Source organism: Nicotiana tabacum, chromosome 14 (assembly GCF_000715075.1).
Source record: "Nicotiana tabacum cultivar K326 chromosome 14, ASM71507v2, whole genome shotgun sequence".
NCBI classification, from domain to species: Eukaryota; Viridiplantae; Streptophyta; class Magnoliopsida; order Solanales; family Solanaceae; genus Nicotiana; species Nicotiana tabacum.
This window is the reverse complement of record NC_134093.1, coordinates 64,155,991-64,180,518: the sequence shown is the minus strand read 5'-3', so window position 1 is coordinate 64,180,518 and position 24,528 is coordinate 64,155,991. Positions and strand designations below refer to the sequence as shown.

General features: G+C 36.9%; 1 protein-coding gene across 3 annotated transcripts; it reads right to left on the bottom strand.

The window, feature by feature from the left end:
* Positions 1–1,602: 1,602 nt before the first annotated feature.
* Positions 1,603–7,875, bottom strand: LOC107795386 (ATP-citrate synthase beta chain protein 2). 3 transcript variants are annotated; one of them, XM_075229639.1, is made up of 18 exons: positions 7,496–7,626; positions 7,062–7,159; positions 6,488–6,609; positions 6,277–6,379; positions 5,783–5,848; positions 5,534–5,657; positions 5,010–5,144; positions 4,624–4,684; positions 4,453–4,529; positions 3,867–4,022; positions 3,573–3,701; positions 3,351–3,483; positions 3,117–3,244; positions 2,873–2,978; positions 2,691–2,767; positions 2,516–2,586; positions 2,071–2,355; positions 1,603–1,958 (listed from the first exon to the last, which is right to left on the bottom strand). In XM_075229639.1, the coding sequence occupies exons 3-18, from the start codon at positions 6,585–6,587 to the stop codon at positions 1,883–1,885; spliced, it is 1,827 nt and encodes a 608-aa protein (XP_075085740.1). In that variant the 5' UTR covers positions 6,588–6,609; positions 7,062–7,159; positions 7,496–7,626; the 3' UTR covers positions 1,603–1,882. The 3 variants fall into 3 exon arrangements, with proteins under 3 accessions (XP_075085740.1, XP_075085741.1, XP_075085739.1); XM_075229640.1 differs by lacking the exon at positions 7,496–7,626 and adding an exon at positions 7,251–7,302; XM_075229638.1 differs by lacking the exon at positions 7,062–7,159 and having other exon boundaries at positions 7,496–7,875.
* Between the last annotated feature and the right edge of the window lie 16,653 nt (positions 7,876–24,528).

The following is a 24,528-nucleotide window of genomic DNA, read 5'->3' as shown; positions in this document are numbered from 1 at the left end:
TCGCATAGTGCACTGCATAACAGTTATGCGATCGCATAGTCGACCGCATAATTGCTTTCAACTGACCCAATTAACGGCCTCACTCTGTGGCCATTATGCAGTCCGCAGAGTGATTCTGCGGTCGCATAATGGACCGCAGAAATGCACTTTTTCGCCAAAAATTTTTCTTTACTTTTCCGTGCATTGTTCAACCCAAAAAGTCTGAGCCGCAGCTCGTAAGCTCGCCGCGAAGAATTCCTATAATCCTCAACACGTAAACCTAGTCCGGCACCATAAAATATTATTTTCTTTGCAAATTTTACCGGGTTTTACACTTAAGTACTTCAAAATTTTTCGGGGTGTTACAGGGTCGGCGACCGGAACTCCGTTGGGGTCGACAGAAGGCACCTCGTTACTGGGTGCCACATCGTTGTTCTCGCCATGGTGTCCAAACTCAGCATCCACGTTCAAAGGGGCGGATTGGGAGTTCGACATTTTAAGCCTCGACCTGAAATTAAAGACTTCAAAGAAAAAGTGAAAAATAAGGTGTGTTATGGAAATTCGTATCAAATTGCCACTATTATCCTTAGCCCCACGATGGGTGCCAAACTGTTTACCCTAAAAAACGGATAACAATTAAATTTGTTTGTGGTTTTAAGGATACGTGAATTAATTTGATACAAACGATAAATTGCGTAAGATTAAACAGATAAAGGAGGTAATAAATTATCAAACCACTTGAGGAGGGTAATTCCGGACTTAATAACAGCCTTAATGAAATATCCGTCCTTGATCCCGGACTCACAATGACCAAGCACTGATGAACAATAACTAGAACTTTGAATAATAGAGAAAATAATAGTATACTGCCTTGATAAGCATGTTATAGTGTCCCCAATGAATAATCAGACCCCCTTTTATATAGTAGGGGAGTTTTACCCTAAGTACACTTCTATGAAAGGTAAAAAATCTTCTGTTTAACCAATAATTGGTTTTGTGCCGATACGTGGCGAGATCCATGCCGTGATATCCGGCTGGTCACATATATCACGGCCTTTTGTTGGTCGTGCTCAGTTACCTAGTAGTGTTCTCTGAGGCCTTTGGGATTCGAACCGAACTCAGGGTCATGTCCCCGATACTCTCGAGACCGGGCGCTTTGCCCGGACCCCGGCTCGAGGGGCTCCTGGTCTCGATTCTGGTTCCCTGCCGTTGCGTCTCTTGCTCTGTTTGCTTCATCGGAAGACGAGGCAACTCATGGGCTCGGTTATACCCGTATACATATTGGATTGAATTGATTGTCCTTATCTAACCCTTTTTTGCCATGCTTTCTCTTGAGCCAAAGGTCTTTCGGAAACAACCTCTCTACCTCCCAAGGTAGAGGAAAGGTGTGCGTACACTCTACCTCCCCAGACCCACTTTGTAAGTTTTCACTGGGTATGTTATTGTTGTATATCAACTTATCAAATTCTTGAGCCGGTTTTATTATTTTACCTTTATTTTATACTTTTTCATTGCAAATTTGTCGTTAATATTCTTACTTGGGGCCTCTCTCTGAAATTTGGCTTTAGGCCCCCAATCTTGTTGAGACGACCCTGTCTCCTTGTAAAGACTTTTGAAATCAGGTACAAAAATGGATTGTGTTATTTCATTTATGACATGATAGAGGAAAAAAGAAAACACTTGTGTGGAACTAAGAATTGATCACGAGTGATAACTGAGAGTTGTCTTTTGGCATCTCCCTAAGAACTTAAAAAATGAAATGCTCACCAGAGCTCTCAGGAGTACTAGCAAATTAGCAATGCTTGTTGAATCACTCACACAACAAATGGCTAACCAAATAGTTTGAGTGAAAAATATAGATTGGGAGCAGGCAACTTTCTGTCTGTTGTTATCGAGAGACTCTTCACTTGGTGTAGAGGACATCTTCCCATGGGTGACGGTACAGAGGCTGCTTCAATCTCTTCTGGTCAAATGTGTGCCTGAGATTTGAAAAGGTACATAATCAATCATTTAGGAATTAGAATTGAGCTATCATAAAAAAGAATTACTGACAGTAAATTTAAAATGGTGTTTACGCATCATGCAACTCACCCTATAAGCCCAATTGAACGAGCCAGCACGAAAAGTCCATTGAGGTAACCAATCTCCACAATTTCATCAATTTCTGGCTTGGTGAACATTCCACTGCCGGCAAGGAGATCCAAAAAGAGGGATCCAATGGCACCATCGACATTGAGGACTAGGTTGTTTGCCTTTGACAGTGTGTAAGTTTCAACCTCAACAGCGTATTCCATGTACTTAACAGAAGGGAAATTTTCCCTAGCATAAAGCTGCAGTAGTTCCACTCTCTTATCTCTGTTGTCACCTCTCTTAATCCTATCACAAAGAAGAAAGATGTGGTACATCAAATAGTTTTAGAGCCACAAGCGCCTAGAAGCATGATAACCCTAGTTCAAAAGATTTTCATGTGCATCGTTTGCTTCTACAACTCGAGGAACAATTCTTTGATGATTCATGAAGCTACAGGATATGCTACCTGTGGCCAATTCCTGGCACACGAATGCCCTTCTTCTTCATACTTTCCACGAACTCATATGGTGTAAGACCCTGAAAATATAATGCTAGTATTACTCTTCTGGACACAAAAGAGACCAGCAGGACTTCTAGCCTGATGAGTGGCTCATTTAATGCTCATAAATTATAAGGCTCACCTTGTCATAAGCATCCTTGAAGTACCGAGCAGCATCATCAATAGCACCACCAAATCGCGGACCGATAGTCAGCAATCCTGTTAAAAGCCACATGATTCCAGTTTTGATTTGAAAAATAAACTTTTTTTTTTTTGAAAAATAAACTGATAACTAGAAACGAGCAACCTTAAAATGTAACATACCGGAAACAAGGCATGAAACCAGATCTTTCCCAGCCCTGGCAGTTACTATGGAGTTGTGGGCACCAGAGACACAGGGACCATGGTCAGCACACAACATCACGCAAATCTGCCAAGAAATCAACCACGATAAAGCATGTTAAGGTTTAGAAACAGAACGACATCTGTTGGCAGAAACTGAAGGTCAATACATAAGAGTTTTACAACCTATTGAAAGAGTATAGAGTTGCAAGCATAAGAAACTTACCTCAATAAAACGTGTACAATAACGCGGTAGGCTCCGTTTGAACCACAAGAGGGAAATCACATCACCAACACCAAGTCCCTGCTCCACAATGGATGACATGGGTACACCAGCATAGCATGGCTCTTCACCTGTGAATAGAAGTTGTAGACAGAATTAGCACCATTTCCATCTCACATATACCCACCAGAAAAACAAATTTATTATTTGAGAGAAAACAGTTGAATCCAACACTACCTCTATCGTCAGATATTGTGGAAATAATATGAGTTGGGGCCCGAACTTTCCCACTCTTAATTGCCGTGCTAAGATCTTCAGGTATTTGAGGAGGAGAAACTTCCTTTACAGGAGTTGTTTTTCCTGCCTCAACCTACCAAAACAAATACACGGTGCTGTTAGAACTAACAACAGAGTAGAAGACAAATACAAGTGATCTCTGCTGAACATCAAGAAACTCACTAGCTTTTCAAATGTATCTTTGATTGCTCCTTCAAAAGCTTCATATGAGGTTGGAACCACAGCTCCGGCATCTCTGAGTGCTTGATTCTTTGCTTGTGCGGACTCCATTTCACCACCACTCTTTGCTCCCTATTTGAAAAAGATCCATGCAAAATTAGACTTCATGTGTAAAACTATCCTGTCCAGCCTTTTCTATAAAAAAAACTTTATTATTAAAATATCTCTCGATCTTCGCGAGAAACAACTAGGAACCTATTTTTAAGAAACGTGGCAATCATGGGAAATAGAGCTCACCGCATGACCAAATTGTACTTCTGACTTGAAGAGCGTAGCACAAGTTCCACTAACCCAGGCAACAACAGGCTTGTTAATTTTTCCCTGCTTCAAGGCTTCAACTAAGGAATACTCATCTCGTCCACCAAGTTCCCCGAGAACAACCACCATTTTAACCTAGGTATACCAAAAACATCATTAAGAAAGTGAACAACCAATAAATGGCAAAGTGGTTTGAATAGAATTAGGAAATACAACAAGACATCAATGCAGTAGTTGTTTATGCACCATTGAGCTTCTAGTTGTATCAATATTAGCGGAAAAAAAATCAACCTTAAATCATAGATACTAATGGTTAAAATTAGGAAGAAAGGCACCAAAGTCACTGTGTGTGTGTGTGTGTGGAAACAGATATACTTTTGCTACTTAGTTGGAATGTTAGCTTATGAAAAATAGCTTCTTTATTGGTCACATATAATGAGGGTAAGGAGAATTTAGACAACTACAGACAATCAGGATATCTTAAAAGTTAAAGCAACGTCACTGAAGACCTGAGGGTGAACCTGGTGCTATTACAAGGAGAATATAGCCTGTACAAATCAATTACCTGTGGAATATTGTTGAAGCGCAAAACATTATCAGAAAGGGTAGAGCCAGGGAAAACATCTCCCCCGATTGCAATTCCTGCATAGACCAAAATTCACTCATTATTCTACTTCTCGGTAAAAACAACAAAAACATGCTCCAAATGATGGATTCAGAATTCAGAATGCCCAACCTTCATAAATTCCATCAGTCACACGAGCAATTGTATTGTATAATTCATTAGACATACCACCCTGTACATCAAGAGAAAAGTTATTATTCTTGAAAATGGAAATGCTACTCCAAACTATTCTGCTTCGTATATTAGAGTGAGGTTATGGCTTCAAACAAGAAAGTTGGGTTAAAGTAATGCTTGAACAGTTTCCAACATTAATGTTAAGTAAAGATATATAACTGAAAGTAGTTCAGAATAGACGGAAGTATCTCACAAATATTATTTTATCTTAATCGCACTCTAGGAGATAGCAAATTAGAAAGTAAGTGGGGACAAAATGCTGCAGGTGTAACCAACTAGAAATTTCTGATATGTATATTAAAGAGGCTCTAAAAATCACTCACAGATTTTGAGACAAAGCCTACAGATCCAGGTCTGTAAAGTTTGCACTGAATAATGTTATCAATTGTTCCAGCAGTATCACCAATCTTGAAAGCACCAGCTTGGATCCCTCCAACAGTAGCTGGACCAATAACCACCTGAGAAAGGTAACCGTAACTTACACGCCATATAATTTTAAAACCAATGAAAGAGGGAAAATTAGAGTGAGAGTAGTTATTGACCCCCCGAAGAAACAATGTTGAAAAGTGAGATAGGTAATGTCTAAATGCTCCAAGTGATGATCCGTTGAAGCTCATTCTACCTTTTTAGACAAAAAAGTTCTTCAGAAATGATGAAAATTGCTGACAGGGGGAGTTCATTGACTCCAGGACATGCAACAATGGAATGTGAAACAAGTAATGTATAAATACTCAACTTTATTATCCTATACTTGATTATACATCATCACTCAAAATATAACTCCCACCACTGACAAAATAATAATGTACCCAAATGCAGAAAACTGATTGATATGACATAGTATTACCTTATTGTTTGCCTTTGCATAAGCAATCAGCTGCTTAGCGTCTGACTCAGGAACACCTTCAGCTATAATAGCCGCAACTTTGATAGTCGGCTGTTTAAGAGCAGACATGGAGGAAGCAGCAGCACTGCAAATCAATTTGGACGGTAAAGATCAGAGAAACAAGAGCACATCTTTTGCAGCATCAGTTTTTTCTTCGAGAAAAACACAATTTAATACAGACAACAAAACAAGAACAGTGGTTATACCAACCTTCTGAAAGACGCAAAGTTTATGAAAACATCAGCCGTGGGATGTGCAGCACAGGCAGCTTCAATGCTGAAGAATGAGTAAAATTTTATAATACAAATCAGTGAATGCGACAAGACACCATACTCACCAAATAGAAACCAGCAGTACAAAGGTATGTAAAGACAACATAGTTCAAAAATATATCTGCCGGAAATATGATATAGTTGGTGTCTTTTTCGCATCATTTTAAGTGACTCAATTATGAACCGAAAAGTTAAATAGTTAGCACATGCTATCATCAGATATCAGGGAAACTCAGTTGCTAAAATTGGAAGCAGCGAGCTAAATGTATTTAAGCCACGCCAAATCTAAATAGCATACTGGAAGGGAGAAACAAGAACATAGACGACATTGTGACAGACTGCCAAAGGAGAACTTTTAGAGATCCAAATGAAAAAGTGCAAAATAGAATGGGAATATAACCAATGGTTGAGAAAACAAAGAGAAGGACGCACGTTGAATGTACTGGGATTGCAATTTCCTCCTGACCAAAGAAGAGTTTCTGGAATCCCTCAGAACCAGGATTAATAATTCCAGCAACAGATGGCGTTTCCCTCCCTGAAAATTTAAAAGTAAGAATTTAACATTAATCAACACGTTGAAAAATCACAACAATATTGGGTGCACATTTGCCGGCAAATCAATTGAGAAATAGATAGTACGAACCACAAAGGAAATCAAAGTCAAGCATTCGCTGGATAGGAAGCTGCTTGTAGTTGTAGAACAAAGCTTGTGTAGTCTTGGAAAAAAGTTGTCCAGTAGCCATTTTGCCGAGTCAATTGAGATCTCTGCTAAGTTACAACATCAGCAAAAACATCAACCATCCATGAACAGATAATTTCTTGCATATGACACACAGCCCTTTAATTTTGAGACAGAAGGCCAAAACAATACATTAATAGATAACTATTGGGCTGACAGTGAAGCATTTCATCATACAGTCATTCGAGTGGCAATGTGTATCCAAGTAGTGACAGGTAAAATGGTATATGAAATATATTACTCCAACAACCCCCATCCCTTACCCACCCGAAATCAACATTTGTAAACAAAAAAGATCACAAGGAGCAAAAATACAAATAACGATGCTGACTCTTTAGTCTTAACAAGTTTCTGTAAATCTTGCCTTCCAAAAGAGAACAAATCAACGTGAAGCTAAATCAAACAGAGAACTACACCAATAGGTGCAGAATTTCAGCAAATGAAACTGGTTCAATAAAGAATACTGAATCAACTATACCTCTAAAATAAGTTGTGGGAGGATATATGAATCCAAATCACAGTCCCAGTATAAAAAGGTCAGATCTTTAAAACATAAACGAAATAAAAAGAGTACACCTGTCAGAGTTATAACAAATGGCCGTTAAAAGCATATCCAATTATTTAAAAGCGTCAGTACACAACAAATTAGAGCATATATATAGACAACCTCGGGAACATCGAAAAAGAAGCGAAAAGAAACAGCAAGATTCAACAATTGAAGCGTGTTTCAGACAAAAAACAAAGCATATATATATATATATATATATATATATATATATATATATATATATATATATATTACACAAAAAACCAAAATATTTAATAGTAGCAATTAGCAAAACACCCAGATCCGAAACACCAAAAAATAAATATAAGGAAAGAAAAACAAAGCATAATTGGATCAAAATGCACCTAGTATTTTTGTTGTGTACCGAAGTTTTTTGTTGTGTATATAAATGGAGATCAATCAAGAAAAGGGAAGTTCCCTCGTAAACTCAGACAAGAGGTGAGTGAATTATGGTAGCTGGTAGGAGAATGTTGGGGAGAGAGTTAGATGAATCTTAACTATATATATAGTACGTGTATTTAAGGCATAAGGAGGGAATTGGGGGGCTGCAACATAGACATTGTAATACTAGTACTAGCTAATAACCAAGAAAGACAGCGAAAGAGGAGAAATTATCACGTGGCATCAGGTAGTTAGTTCACGAATGATTCAATTTTCTTTATTTTTGAGGAAAAAAACACACTGTAGGTGCCGTTGTTGAAAGTTTACCAAAGTCTTCCAGTGTAAAGAAAATGTGTTAGGGGTACGTAATTTTTTATCTGATGCCCCCAAATGGACAAGAAAATGTATTACTGTCCACGTTTTAGATGAGTTAATTTGACTCGATGCAGAGTTTAAGAAATAAAAAAAAAAAAAATTTGAAACTTATGATATTAAAAGTTTAAGGGGTAAGTTTTGTGGAGCCATGACTTTTGTGTGTGTCACGACCCAAAATCCATAAAGGTCGTGATGGCGCCGGACACCGCTGTCAGACAAGCCAACAATAAATACTAAATAAATTCTCATTTTAATATTTTTGAAGTCATAGTTATTCCCCTCAATTAAATAGTAGAAGATAAAGTTTACAAAATGCGTAATAATATCTTTAAAAATTTCCAATACAGTGCAACCCATAATCATCTCAAAATCCGGTGTCACAAGTGCATGAGCATTTACTAGGGAATTAAAAATAAAATACAGCATTTGCCAGAATACAAATTAGACAGGAAAATATAATATTTCTGAAGGAGACTCTGTTGGCTGCGGATCGTTATACAGAATGTAGCTCACATATGTCCCCACAATTATTAACCACACCTCTACGCCCATAAGGCCGCTAGACAAATATGTACCTGCACAATAAAATGTGCAGTAAGTGCAGCATGAGTACGAAAACAACGTGTACCCAGTAAGTATCAAGCCTAATCTCGAAGAGGTAGAGACGAGATGGCCGACTTTGACACTCACTATGGGTCAATAATATTAAATAATCATGAAAATAAAAATATTTATATCAACGTGATTCACAGAATTAACAATAATTTTATTGAACCAGCATAAGTAATTAAATTCCTTCAATTCCAATAAATTTTCAGTTTATCAATTAGCCTCATTTATAGGAATAACAATAATTCCTTAACAAGCAGAGATAATTAAATTCTTTAAATTTCAATAATTTCCAAATTTCAATTAGCTTCACAAGCTGAAATAAACTATCAAAGTATGGTGTAATTATTATTATTAAGCATGATTTCTGTCGAGGTCGTTCGGCCCGATCCAGAGTGTCGTGTACACTGCCGAGGGACGTGCGACACGATCCATAGATGCATCTATCCTGCCGAGGCGTTCGGCCCGCTCCACAAGAAAGGAAGACATTTTCTTATGTACCTCCGGAATGAGAATATGTTTATTATAAGATAAATTCGAGAAGATGAACAATTTCTTTTAACAATTAATTAATTTAAACAGAAATAAGCATATGAGATTTTCATCTTTTACTATCTCTCACTAACAATTTACGATATATATCAAATAATGTAATTAAATAACGGATACAATTTACACAAGTAATTCATGCTTTGAGTCCTAAACTATCCGGACTTTAGCATTAATAGTTGCTACGCACGGACTCTCGTCACCTCGTGCGTACGTAGCCCCCACAATTAGCAATAATTATTAATTTAATTACCTATGGGATAATTTTTCCCTCACAAGATTAGACAAGAGACTTACCTTGTTTCAATGCCCACTTCCGATCACGGTGTCGTGTAAAAATACCAATTCGGTGCCGAAAATCCGAAACTATCCAACAGTTATATGAAATAATTAATACGTGTTAAATAATTCAAAATTTATCTATTAAATAAATTACCCTATCCAAAATGATAAAATTCTTAAAAATCACCCCGGGCCCACATGCCCGAATTTCAGAAATTTTCGGAGGGAATCGTTACCCATAATCTCAAGAACTCAAATATACCATTTCCATCCAATCCTATAGTAATTTTCGTGGTTAAAATTCAAAAATATCAATTTCTAGGTTTTTCTTCAAAACCCCAAATTTTTACTAATTTTCATGAATTTTCACGCCTAAATTCGTATATAAACCAAGTATTTAACTTGCAATAGATAGGAATCACTTACCTTGACATAAATGATAAAAATAAAACTCCAAAATTACTCCTAGGTCGACTCCCATGGAGAAAATGAGATGAAATGAGCCAAACCCATTTTTTTCAAACTTATACACTGCCCAGGCGATCCTTCATCGCGTTCGCGAGACCCCCATCGCGTTCGCGATGAACAAAATTCTCAGAAGCCATTTTCAAACTCTTCTCAGATAGCCTCTAGTATAATGGTTATAACTTTTTGTACAAAATCCTAAATTACAAATGGTTTGACTTTCTGGAAACTAGATATCAAGGACTATAACTTTCATATGTTGATCATCTCCCAAATCCTTATAGATTTTGAGATATCAGCTATCAAAGTCAGCCCTATGAAATACAAATTTCTTCATCTTCCCGAACAGCCTGTAGTATACCAGCCATAACTTTTTGTACACAAATCCAAATGCTAAATGGTTTACCTTTCTGAAAACTAGACACAAAGAGCTACAATTTTTATTTTTGGATCATCTCCAAATTCCTTATAAATTATGAGATATGAGCCTCCGAAGTGAGACCTGCGGAACATAGATTTTCTTCTTCGTGAAAGCGAGAATCTCTTTGCGAACGCGAAGAACAAAATCCTAGAAGCCAAATCCTTCTTCGCGAACGCGAGAGGATCTTCACGAACGTGAAGAACAACACCAGACACCAGCATCAGCTATTGCAAAACAGCCCGAAATGATCCGAAACCACCCCGAAACACGCCCGAGACCCCCGGGACCCCGTCCAATCATACCAACTAGTCCCATAACATAACACAAACTTGCTCGAGGCCTCAAATCACATCAAACAATATCGACATCGATAACCTTGAAATGCACTTCAACCCAAATTTATGGAATTCTTCCAAAATGCTAACTTCCACAATAGGTGCCGAAACACTCACGGGTTATCCAAAACCCGATACGGACATACGCCCAAGTCCAAAATCATCATACGAACCTGTTAGAACCTTCAAATCCCGATTCCGATATCGTTTACTCAAAAATCCAACTTTAGTCAATTCTTCTAACTTAAAGCTTCTGAAATGAGAATTTTCTTTCCAAATCAACTATAAACTTCCGAAATTTCAATTCCGACCACGCGTGCAAGTCATAATACCTGAAGTGAAGCTACTCGTGGCCTCAAACTGCTGAACAACGCACTAGGGCTCAAAATGACCGGTCGGGTCGTTATATTCTCTCTCACTTAAACATGCGTTCGTCCTCGAAAGTGCTAAGGACTGCTCTGGGGTTGTCCGAAATTACTGTTTAATACCTCGTGCACTTACCCGTGCTGCCACAAACTCAGTTGAGCACACTAGCTCGAGCCAGTCTGAAGATTCTCCCTTTTTACTTAGCCAAATAAGCCTTATAGTCCAATTCCAACATCCGGAATTCTCTGCTAGGCATGTTCCCATCATACCAACACCATATCAATAACTACACGATGCACCTATACATGATTGCATACCTTTGCTGAATTCAGATTATGCACTGTATAACTCACATGACCATAATAACATCCTCTGATAACAATAGCTGAAATTCCACGAATCTGATGCTCATAATGCACCTCATGACATATATAAGTCTTGTTCCAACTCTTGCAATACCGCCATGACGGAAGAGATGTGTAGAAATTCATAAACACCTACTGAATCAATCAAATCATGGGGTCGCCCCTCCTGATAAGGACCATTACCTCCTTTTGAACTGAATAGCGATATTTGTTCCTTGTTATACCTTATATAAATCTGATTGTACTTATTTCCGATCCAATAGTCTCGTCTCACCCAGTATAAGCTGTTCGGACAATAAGCCACCGCAGACGCTGCCAAAAGTCTCATATGATGCCACAATGTGTCAATAAGCTACAAACCCGAACGTGATACCTAAGGAAAAATGAACTCTCGAAAGGATTACTCAACCCACGTAACTAATTAGACAACCGAAAAGGTGTCATGAACCTTTCTCATAAAATGGGACACAAAACACACAAAATAGAATATAGGGGACTGTACTCAATATCACACTGTTGCGGCGTGCAACCCGATCCACACATGATACCGTTGCGGCGTGCAACCCGATCCAAACAACATACCTGGGCGGCGTGCCACCCGATCCGCACATAAAGAATCTATAAGAAAATACTTACCGAGCTAGAATGCTCATTACTACAAAATATCTGAATATCGGACACAAGCACGCTCAGTGCATAATATCATCCCTGGAAGGACCGACAGCGCCATACGCTACAAAATTCAAGCACGACTAAGGTACGATATATGATCTTAATCTCGAGAGCCATCCGGCTCACATGGCACCATCGCTACGCGAAACCTCAACACATAAGAAATTTATCAAGTCTTTTCGCAACTCACACGGCACAATATAGTATTACATGAAATAACCGACGACGAAACGACATCCAACGTCCGAATACTCTTCCATAGGGAGCGCTTATGCTGAAGTGAACACATCCGGCATGATATAGAGCCCATATTCATATTCAAATCCATCCACAGACCTCAAGCCAATTTCGATCGCATCGTACTAGGCTAATAACCTTTTAAGGATCCATAATAACCATTTTTCCCATAACACACAAGAACAGTCATCATAACCGGAACAAACTTCCACAGTCCACAACCAAATGAACCGAGCGCCCTCCAGTCATAAATTCTTGAATCAACGATATTACCACAATCTTCATACTTGGTTTCAGTCTTCACTCAATCAAGTGACTACATGTCACTCTTACACAATCTTTCCGTGAGACACGCTCCCACGACCTTCCACACCAGGTAACAAGTCTGCACATCCATGCTACCGGTTATACTAATGCTGTAAAGCATATCAAGAATCCACAAATCAATACACAAGGTCTCTTACACCTGACATCGATCTTAGGTGATGTCGAAAACAATACCATCTTGCTTTAAACATCTAAATCTCTTTTTCCTGCTCATCTGAGCTCATGACATCCTTGTCAACACCGAACCGAAATCTTGAATCCTCAAATTTCGAATCCCATGCTACTTAATGTACTTAATTACGCTAATGCGCAGGAGTACAAGAATTCCATCATAACCCCCGAACCACTAATAGGGTAAATACTTCATCATATAGAAACCTTCTACTTAACTTATTTCAGGACCATTGCAATACGCGACTGGATCCTCATATCCGCAGAAAAATACCGGCCTCAAGTAGTGGTCTAAATCACCATAACTCTTCTGGGATCCCTCTACACATAACATTCCCTAATACTTGAATTCCTCCAAATAAAATCAATTACGGCGGTCGTCAAGCCTCGCACGTACCGCCACAAATCACATGCATAATTCAATGCGCTGAAGGAACTGATCATTGTCACTATCATGCCAATCCAACCATTGTTAGCCGACCCGTCTTTTCTCAATTTATTCTCAACTTGCCTTAGAAATAATAATAGCTCCATTCATTACATCACGAACTCAAATCCGCACTCATCCCGAGTGACCTTATTTCATGAGACCTCGCTGTTTCAAAATCCATAAATCATCCCATACCCCTCCTTGTGCGCACTTTTTCATCTTCAACTGGTACACCCATTCTAATACTTCTTTTATGAGTCCGAAGTTATTTTTTTCTATTTCTCAAATGCTACACCACAACCTGAAGATAATGCAGAGTACTCCAAGCCCCGTTTCATAATCTGCTGCAAAAGCTCGATACTCAACTATACTACGGACTCGAGATCCTTAGACACCGCACTTTAAATTTTTGAACCCGCTAAGACCGTTATTGAGAGTCACTTGTTCTGACTTGTTCCCAAACATGATCAACTCCAAGGCCCTGCTAGCACATGGACACTTTCTCAAGGAAACACCTGACTGTCTCACCTTTTCTATGTATTACATCTATACGAAGCATAAACTTTGAGTCTTCCAACAACCTGAATATGAATCGATAAGGCTAAATATGGCACACATTCCCCAAATCCTTTGCTCAAATTACCACTGATATTTTCTTTCCTTAGCTGCAATGACCCACCAATACACCGATAACCAGGAACCTCATAAATAGACAACCATGCAATCCAATTGTAGATGGTGCGGCTCTCCCACTTAGCTTGAAGCTACAATTACATAACTCTGAAACCCACCGAGATTCTTTCTTCATCGTCGACATGATCCTACACACGCAACTTGCCAAATTTCTCGAAATCCTTCTATTAACCTTTAATAAACACTCTGAACCACTAGCCACATTTGCATATTAAATCTCTTACCGGGTAGCAAGTAGAATTCTTCGCAGAAGCTTCGTCAATACCATGCAACCGCTAACCTGCTCACAGGAGATAGCCCACATGTGGAAATTACGTGCCGACATATTCCAACACCGCTGCACTGGGTGAAAATACTATGAAATCAGTAGATCATCCTGAGTCTGAGCTCATTCACCAGCTGCACTAGTCCGTTCACTCCTCACGAATATCAACTAAAGGTGCGACAATACATTCCAATCCGTAGTCATGTTGTATCCTTCTTCATATTAAGCAACTCCCTCCTGTTGTATGCAATCTTCCTTAATATAGTAGCGAATATTACAACTTAAGTCCGTAGACCTAGTCACTGTCCATCCTAAATCCTAAATCACTTCAAACTTTCCTCAAGCCGTGTAGTTATCCTACCACGTAACTCATATGCTACCTTGCCACTCTTCTTTAAGCAACTACTCGATTTCTGTTTCTCATACTTGACCTCCTTGGAACTTAACCACCACAAGACACCTTCCACATGTCCTTCCTCATCCTTCGTTGTCCAGTTGTTGCCTTAACTAAAAATTTGTCTCTGTAGCACTTGAATCAATAGCTAGTTACCAGCTTTAAACCTTTCTGACGATCATCCTTCTCGAGACATCAATACTAGAAATGCTGCTTCGATCCTGAATCACTGCACACCGCGATCTCTAACGACTGCTTCCCCTATACCAATTCCTAACACCCCGTCGTGAAGGCGGGTTGAAGAAAACCATAACATCGGCGAACCTTAACACATTTTACAAGGTGATGATACCACATCAAAATTGAGAACTCTACCACACTCAAAAATATCAAGCTTCGTTACTCCATCAACCCCAAACCTGAACATTAATAGTCCGATTGCCTTTTCTCCGTTGGAATTAAAACATTGAACCTCTGAATCATGTACTGAGAAAACCTTCTTTCAAGTCATTTACTGCCCTGACACATTGACGGGCATTTTACCATTTCATAAACACTGTGCGATAATAACACACGAATTGTCATAACAATCAATGCCAAATCTCAAAACCTTAGGTAGTACTGATACTTAATTTGAAATGACAGAGTGGCCTTTCACAAGGCGACGACAATAACCAACTTAATTACACAGGGAGAAGCATCATGTACTATATCTGTAGTACCATTAAAAATTTCCTCGATCCCCAATTTATAACAAGCGCTTCACGTCGTATAAGATTGAGTAGGAAGGAAATGAAGGCATAAGCCTCAAAGGAATCAAATCGCACGATGAGGAATCAAAAAGGGAAGTATTCCTAACAGCCCTATAGCCTCTCGAAGATAAGTACAGACGTCTCCGTACCGATCCGCAAGACTCTACTACACTTGCTCATGACTCGTGAGACCTAAGTAAACCTAGTGCTCTGATACCATGTTATCACGATCCAAAATCCATAAAGGTCGTGATGGCGCCGGACACCGCTGTTAGACAAGCCAACAATAAATACTAAATATATTCTCATTTTAATATTTTTGAAGTCATAGTTATTCCCCTCAATTAAATAGCAGAAGATGAAGTTTACAAAATACGTAATAATATCTTTAAAAATTTCCAATACAGTACAACCCATAATCATCCCAAAATCCAGTGTTACAAGTGCATGAGCATTTACTAGGGAATTAAAAATAAAATACAGCATCTGTCCAGAATACAAATTAGACAGGAAAATATAATTTTTCTGAAGGAGACTATGTTGGCTGCGGATCGTAATACAGAATGCAGCTCACCTATGTCCCCATAATTATTAACCACACCTCTGTGCCCACAAGGACGCTAGACAAATATGTACTTGCACAATAAAATGTGCAGCAAGTGCAGCATGAATACGAAAACAACGTGTACCCAATAAGTATCAAGCCTAATCTCGAAGAGGTAGAGACGAGATGACCGACTTTGACACTCACTATGGGTCAATAATATTAAATAATCATGAAAATAGAAATATTAATATCAACGTGATTCACAAAGTTAACAATAATTTTATTGAACCAGCAGAAGTAATTAAATTCCTTCAATTCCAATAAATTTCCAGTTTATTAATTAGCCTCATTTACAGGAATAACAATAATTCCTTAACAAGCAGAGATAATTAAATTCTTTAAATTCCAATAATTTTCAAATTTTAATTAGCTTCAGAAGCTGAAATAAACTATCAAAGTATCGTGTAATTATTATTATTATTAAGCACGATTTCTGCCGAGGTCGTTCGGCCCGATCCAGAGTATCGTGTACACTGCCGAGGGACGTGTGGCACGATCCATAGATGCATCGATCCTGCCAAGGCATTCGGCCCGCTCCACAAGAAAGGAGGACATTTTCTTATGTACCTCCGGAATGAGAGAATGTTTATTATAAGATAAATTCGAGAGGATGAATAATTTCTTTTAATAATTAATTAATTTAAACAGAAATAAGTATATGAGATTTCCATCTTTTACTATCTCTCACTAACAATTTACGATATATATCAAATAGTGTAATTAAATAACGGATACAATTTACACAAGTAATTCATGCTTTGAGTCCTAAACTACCCGGATTTTAGCATTAATAGTTGCTACACACGGACTCTCGTCACCTCGTGCATACGTAGCCCCCACAATTAGCAACAATTATTAATTTAATTACTTATGGGATAATTTTCCACTCACAAGATTAGACAAGAGACTTACCTTGTCTCAATGCCCACTTTCGATCACGATGTCGTGTAAAAATCCCAATTCGGTGCCGAAAATCCGAAACTATCCAACAGTTATATGAAATAATTAATACATGTTAAATAATTTGAAATTTATCTATTAAATAAATTACTCTATCCAAAATGTTAAAATTCCTAAAATTCACCTCGGGCCCACGTGCCCAGATTTCGAAAATATTCGGAGGGAATCGTTACCCATAATATCAAGAACTCAAATATACCATTTCCATCCAATCCCATAGTAATTTTCGTGGTCAAAATCCAAAAATACTAATTTCTAAGTTTTTCTTCAAAACCCCAAATTTCTACTAATTTTCATGAATTTTTACGCCTAAATTCGTATATAAACCAAGTATTTAACTTGCAATAGGTAGGAATCACTTACCTTGACATAAATGATGAAAATGAAGCTCCAATATCGCTCCTAGGTCGGCTCCCATGGAGGAAATGAGATGAAATGAGTCAAACCCATTTTTTTTCAAACTTATACACTGCCCAGGCGACCCTTCATCGCGTTCGCGAGACCCCCATCGCGTTCGCGATGAACAAAATTCTCAGAAGCCATTTTCAAATGCTTCTTAGATAGCCTCTAGTATAATGGTTATAACTTTTTGTACAGAACTCTAAGTCACAAAAGGTTTGACTTTATGGAAACTAGATATCAAGGACTATAACTTTCATATATTGATCATTTCCCAATTCCTTATAGATTTTGAGATATCAGCTGTCAAAGTCAGCCGTGTGAAATACAAATAATTTTATCTTCCCGGACAGCCTGTAGTGTACCAGCCATAACTTTTTGTACTCAAATCCAAATACTAAATAGTTTACCTTTCTGAAAACTAGACACAAAGGGCTACAATTTTTATTATTTTTGGATCATCTCCAAATTTTTTATAGATTGTGAGATATAAGCCTCCGAAGTCAGACCTGCGGAACAAAAATTTTCTTCTTCGCGAACGCGAAGAACAAAATCCCAGAAGCCAAATCCTTCTTCGCGAACACGAGAGGTTCCTCGCGAACGCGAAGAACAACACCAAACACCAGCATTAGCTATTGCAAAACAGCCCTAAATGATCCGAAACCACCCCGAAACACACCCGAGGCCCCCCGGGACCCCGTCCAATCATACCAACTAGGCCCATAACATAACACAAACTTGCTCGAGGCCTCAAATCACATCAAACAACATCGAAATCATGAATCGCACCCTAATTCAAGCTTAATGAACTTTAGAACTTCAAACTTCTACATTCGAATCCGGAACCTATCAAATCACGTCCGATTGACCTCAAATTTTACATACAAGTCACATTCGACATTATGGATCTACTCCAACTTTCGGAATCGGAATCCGACCCCGATATCAAAAAGTCCACTTCCGGTCAAACTTCTCAAAAATCTTCAAATTTCTAGCTTTAGCCAAATGACTCCAAAATGACCGACGGACCTCCAAATCCATTTTCGGACGCGCTCCCAATTCTAGAATCACTATGCGGAGCTATTCCCATACTCGGAATCTCAAACGGATATCGATAACCTTGAAATGCACTTCAACCCAAATTTATGGAATTCTTCCAAAATGCTAACTTCCACCATAGGTGCCGAAACACTCACGGGTTATCCAAAATCCCGATACGGACATACGCCCAAGTCCGAAATCATCATACGAACCTGTTAGAACTTTTAAATCCCGATTTCGATATCGTTTACTCAAAAATCCAACTTTAGTCAATTCTTCCAACTTAAAGCTTCTGAAATGAGAATTTTCTTTCCAAATCAACTCTGAACTTCCGAAATTTTAATTTCGACCACGCGTGCAAGTCATAATACCTGAAGTGAAGCTACTGGTGACCTCAAACTGCTGAACGACGCGCTAGGGCTCAAAACGACCGGTCGGGTCGTTACAGTGTGGTTATAAAAGCTTTTCATTAAGGGTAAAATATCTAAAATAAAGAGTTTAAAGTTGAATTATTTCAAAAATTAGAAATGTATCATTTATTTTGGAACAGACTAAAAAAAGTACCTCATCTAATTTGAAATAGAGGGAGTATGAACTTAGCTTCAATGGTGTTGATCAGGGATGGGCATAAAATCCGAAAAACTGAATTGTGAACCGAACCAAATTAATTTGATATTTCGGTATCCGATTTTTCAGTTTTTCGGTATTATTCAGTATAGATTTTTTGGTATTTTGGTATTTCGGTACGGTACTCGGTGTTGAATTTCTGATATTTCGGTATACCAAAATATCGAAATATATTAAGTCCAAGCCCACATCTATTTCTATTTTCTAGCCCAATAAAGAATAAACCTAAGCCCAACATCCCAAGTCCCCTAATCCCTTAGGCCTTAGTTAGTCCCTTAGGGCTTAGAGACTTAGAGAGTACGAGCAAACATAAAACTTGGCTTCTGCTCTCCCCTTGGCCCTTTCCCTTTTCTATTTTCTAACCCTAAATCCCTAATTTCTCTCAAAAACATTACTTGACTGCTATTGTAATTCTCGACTGCAATAGCAGAGACGACGATGACGACTTCACGACCTCGGCGACGGCGACTCCTCTTCTCGTCGACTGCTTGTTTGCTCATTGTTGACCTTTATTCTTCAATCTTCAAGTCTTCAACAGGTTCACGACTTCTTCATTCTTCATTCTTCAGGTTTTATGTTAGTTTCAACTTATTATATTTCATTAAGTTTCTTATGTCGACAATAATCAGTTTTTGAGCATTTAAAGAATTATTATTTTTGGGGTTTTAGCTAGTGAAAAGATCTGAGTTAAACATGAACTTGTATGGAATTAAGAATTTAATAATTATTATTTTTGCTAAACTCAGTCTTAAATTTTTCTTTTTTGGGAAATTTCCGTCAAAGAGTACTGAGGTTTCCAGCAAAGAAATTTGCCTCTAGATACTGTTCAACAAAAACAAAGCTTTCTCATTTCTAGCAAAAGAACTTAAATTCAAGATGTGTGAATATTTAGTTAAACATGTCTTCTCTTAAATTTTCTGTTCAACAAAATTTGCGACTCTTTTCTGATTCTTTTAATCGCATGAACTTGTATGGAGTTAAACATGCCTTCTGTTTAATAGCAAAAAGATGTGTGAATATTTAGTTACTTCTTCTTTCTTAGTAAATTTTAGAATTCTGTTTAAGTGAAAGATATCTTTTACTATAATACATTGAGTTAAGGATATGTTTAGGTTTCTAGTAAAAAACTTGCAACTGAACTCGATGATTAATAGGGATGGACGGACGGTGCGATACCGAAATCATACCGAACCAAACTAGAAAATACCGAACCGTATCGAACTACTTTGGTACGGTATTTGGTATGCACAATTAATATATCGAATACCGAAATACCGAACCGTAATTCATAAATACCGTACCGAAGTACCGAACGCCCACCCCTAGTGTTGATTGTCCAAAATTCAAAGATATATAAGGTGCTTGACTAAATTATTCTTTATCACTTCTTAAAATATATAATAATTACTGATAGATTTTTTAGAAAATTGTATAGACATTGAATCATGGGATATGCGGGCTCGACTACTGCAACGACACCTTTAGAGAGGGAACTAATGGCTTTACTAAATGATTTGCAAATGTTTGTACATCTCAAGGTGCGTTTGGTACGAAGGTAAACATTTTTCGAAAAATATTTTTCAATTTTTTTATATTTGGTTGGATTAAAAAAATTATTTTCTCATGAACTTATTTTCTTTCAATTAGAGAAAAATATTTTCCCTATCAAAAGGAAGGAGGGAAAACATTTTTCAAAACTCTTTTTCAACATTCTCCACCCTATTCCCCATCCCTACCAACCCCCACCCACCCGATCCATCCCATTCCCAAACAAACCCTTACCCCACCCACCCCCAACCACTCCAACCCCACCCCCACCACACCCCACCCATCCCAACCTCGTCCACTACCTACCCTAAATAGAAATATTATTAAGAGTACTTCTTTTCATATTGTAAATAAATATTTTTTTTTATTTCAACAAAATGAGTATATTCTTTTCATGATGTAGAAAAATTATTTTATTTTATTTAACAAAACAAGTACTTTTTTTTCATGATGTTGAAAACGTATTTTCTTTCATTTCAACAAAACGAATATTTTCTTTTCATGATGCAGAAAAAGTATTTTCTTTCATTTCAATAAACTAAGTATTTTCTTTTCCTGAAATAGAAAATATATTTTTTTCAACAAAATGAGTACTTTTTTTTCATGATGTAGAAAAGTATTTTCTTTCATTTCAACAAAACTAGTACTTTCTTTCATGATGTAGAAAAATATTTTCTTTCATTTCAACAAAGTAAGTATTTTCTTTTCCTGATGTAGAAAAAATATTTTCTTTCTTTTTAACGAAACGAGTACTTTATTTTCATGATGTAGAAAAAATATTTTTTTTCATTTCAACAAACTAAGTATTTTCTTTTTTTGATGTAGAAAAAATATTTTCTTTCATTTCAACAAAACGAGTACTTTCTTTTCATGATGTAGAAAAAGTATTTTCTTTCATTTCAACAAAACAAATACTTTCTTTTCATGATGTAGGTAACATATATTCTTTTATTTCAACAAATTGAGTATTTTCTTTTCATGATGTACAAAAAGTATTTTCTTTCATTCAATAAAATAAGTAATTTCTTTTCATGTTGTAGAAAAGATTCTTTCTTTTTTAACAAAAAAAGTATTTTCTTTTTAGTTATCGAGCTCAACGTTGTTCTAGTGTGAAAAAGTAAAGTAGCACATTAATTTCTTTGGGTTTGTGTGAATTTTAAAAAAGAATAATTAAATTCTTGAAGAAAATAGAGTTCGGGAGGAGGGAGGGGAGGGAAGGAGTACATGAAATATGAGGATTTTGGGGGAAGGTGGGTTGAGGAGAGTAACATAAAATTATTTTTCTAAAAATATTCTACACTCTAACCAAACACTAAAAAATATATTTTGGAAAATATTTTTCACTCACCAACCAAACAAGGAAAAATAAGTGATAAAACCATTCATTTTCCATGAAAATATTTTCTCTTTCATACCAAACACACCCTCAATCTCCAACCATTAGAAATTAATAGTGATGCATTAGAAGTCGTAAATATTTTACATGATCCTTCAAATCTTTGCTCACATATTACTAGTGATGGCAGATTCTTGCTGCACCAACTCCATAATTCGCCAGTTTTGCGGTTTGACAGGAAGTTGCATCACTTTGTTTTTAGCAACCACCGCCTTTTGTCATGGATCTTGTTGCTGAAGATTGTTCAGGCTGCCTTACGCTTCGGCATAACCGTAGACAACAAACACCTATGATGAACAACACTACTACTTTTTGTCACAATGCACATGATGTAACTAGACAGGATCCTGGTTTAAGTAATATTACGCGTACTATGCTACATGGGTTTAGTAACCTGTCTAGGCTCACAAACTTAGTAGACGGTGATGCCCCAGTAATTAGTGTAGCTGCTTCTACGCATTAGCCCCTGTACTTGTTACTTAGTTTTAATAGAATATAATCTTTCATGACCAAAAGAAAAAAGAAAGTTGTATAGATTATTTATTGGAGAAAGGGTAAAGATTAAAAAAAAATAATGTCTTCCTAATTTTTAAGATATTTATTTTGAACCAAATTTATTTGACTAAAACTACATTTAAAATTTAAAATGTACTGAAGGTGGTATCACATCGGGTTTAATGTGTTTTGAAAACATAACCAAAAAAAATATATACACTTTACTCCCAAGTATATTTTCTAATATTGGTGTGCTTCGAGAGGTTATAGTCACCAAATTTGAATTCCAGTAATCTGATTATATGGCGACTATAAAATACCGTACATCTATATTTACTCGACTTATATATAATCTAACAAATTTAAAAGAATTATATTAAATTCAAACTTATTGAACACTGGAAAGTAGTGGATTCAATACTATTATATCTACTGCCTTAAATTTTGAAATTCGTCCCCTTTACTAGGTTTCTTTATACTTCATAAATAAAGTTAAGACTTTCTTCTTCTTCTTCTCTCTTTTTTTTTTGAGAGAGAAAAAAGGAGCGGCTAAACAAGGAAGAGGGTGCTAGAGTTGTGAGGGGGTGGCTGGGGGGATTAGGTAGATTGGAAGGTTGGCTTGACTGATCTTGACAAAAATGACGGGCCACCTATTTTTGTCTTTTTTCTCTTTTCTTTCATTGAGTGTTCTTTTTTGACCACTAAATTTTCACTCTTATTCTTATCATCTAATCACTTTTAAAATATTTAACAGGTAAAGATAGTAAGTGAATTGTTATTTATATTTGTAGTAGGCACCTTAGGTGTGATCTAATGATTAATAAAGTGGATTAAGAATTCTAAGATCTTATGTTTAAATTTTAATGGAGGAAAAAAAAAAATACTAAATTGATTCTTTTAGGCCCCAATTGTTAAAAGAAAAATTATATTATACTTTGCCCAACTTATTCAAAATCCAAAATAACAAGAGTAAATTGAAATAACAGTAGTTCAAAATGCCAGAAAAGGAAAATGAATGAACTAGCAATTTGATTAGACATTAGTCTGTTATTAAATAGATAGTGCCATGTGATGATTCTTCGGATATGTAAATTAACTTCTGCAACAGTCATCTTGATATCGGAAAATACGTCTTTTAAAATTAAAAAAAGTGGAGTGTAGCCTAATAAAATGGCCATTCAAAGTAAGAGTAAAATTCAATTAACCCCCTTAACCTTTAAGAGTTAGGAAACAATGCCCCCTCCACTTATTGAATGAGAAACATAACCCCTTTGAACTATATTTTCCGGCGAGTTAGATAATTTTAATACAAGAAAAAAATATTCTTGTCATCTATCTTAAAGGTTCTTCAACAAACAATGCATAATTCAGGTGTATATTATTGCTCAAGAAAAAGATGTCTATGGACGACAAGTTAACCTCGTCAAAGCATTCCAAGTTCATGTGGGTGCCAGCCACACATAAAAATGGTTTACTATGCTTGTGTCTGCCCTTACATGGAGTAATCAGTTTGTCAATGAAATATTCATAAAAGTTACTACAATCTTTAATTCTATATGTAAAGCAAGTCAAACAAGTGCAGAGACCAAAGTTGACGTAGGATGAGCATTTTTAGTGTAACGAGAGAAAAAGAACTAACATTTATATGGTTGAAACACGTCCCCTTATATAGAGATGAGTTAAATGGAGTTTGCAGGTAAAAGCGGAAAAAATTTCGCGTCAGAAACTAAACACATAGATTAGATAAATTATATCGATATGGAAAACTACTACATAATCCTAATTATCATAGATGTGCAGACATTTTGAGGTTTTGCAAAAATACATACAGGGAAAGAAGCTAGATCCATATAAAGCACAATCGACGATTAAGTGTTCGATAGACTTTAGACCATCGTTGACATAGAATGAAAGAAAATCGTACCACTATTCTTGTCGTATTTAGATTCCAAAAAGGGTTATTTGGCTTTTCCCATGTTCTGGAAGCAGTTCTTTTTTTTAAAATACATAAGTGCCATCAGAATTATACATCAAATCCGTGTTACACACTTTTTGAGAACAAAAATTATCTTACATACCTAACCTTTGTAAAGTGTATCTAAGACACACTACCTTTACTAGGTGGCACACGCCTGTGTGACAAAAAAAGATAAAAGCGTGAACCATTTAAAAATAATAATTTCCAACCTGTTTAAGTGACACGTATCAAAATTAT

Coding starts and splice junctions, on each gene's coding strand:
- LOC107795386 (XM_075229638.1), bottom strand. CDS start 6,587: ATGGCTACTGGACAACTTTTTTCCAAGACTACACAAGCTTTGTTCTAC. Junction 5,849..6,276: donor GCAATCCCAGTACATTCAAC/GTGCGTCCTTCT, acceptor CTCATTCTTCAG/CATTGAAGCTGCCTGTGCTG. Junction 5,658..5,782: donor AACTTTGCGTCTTTCAGAAG/GTTGGTATAACC, acceptor ATTGATTTGCAG/TGCTGCTGCTTCCTCCATGT.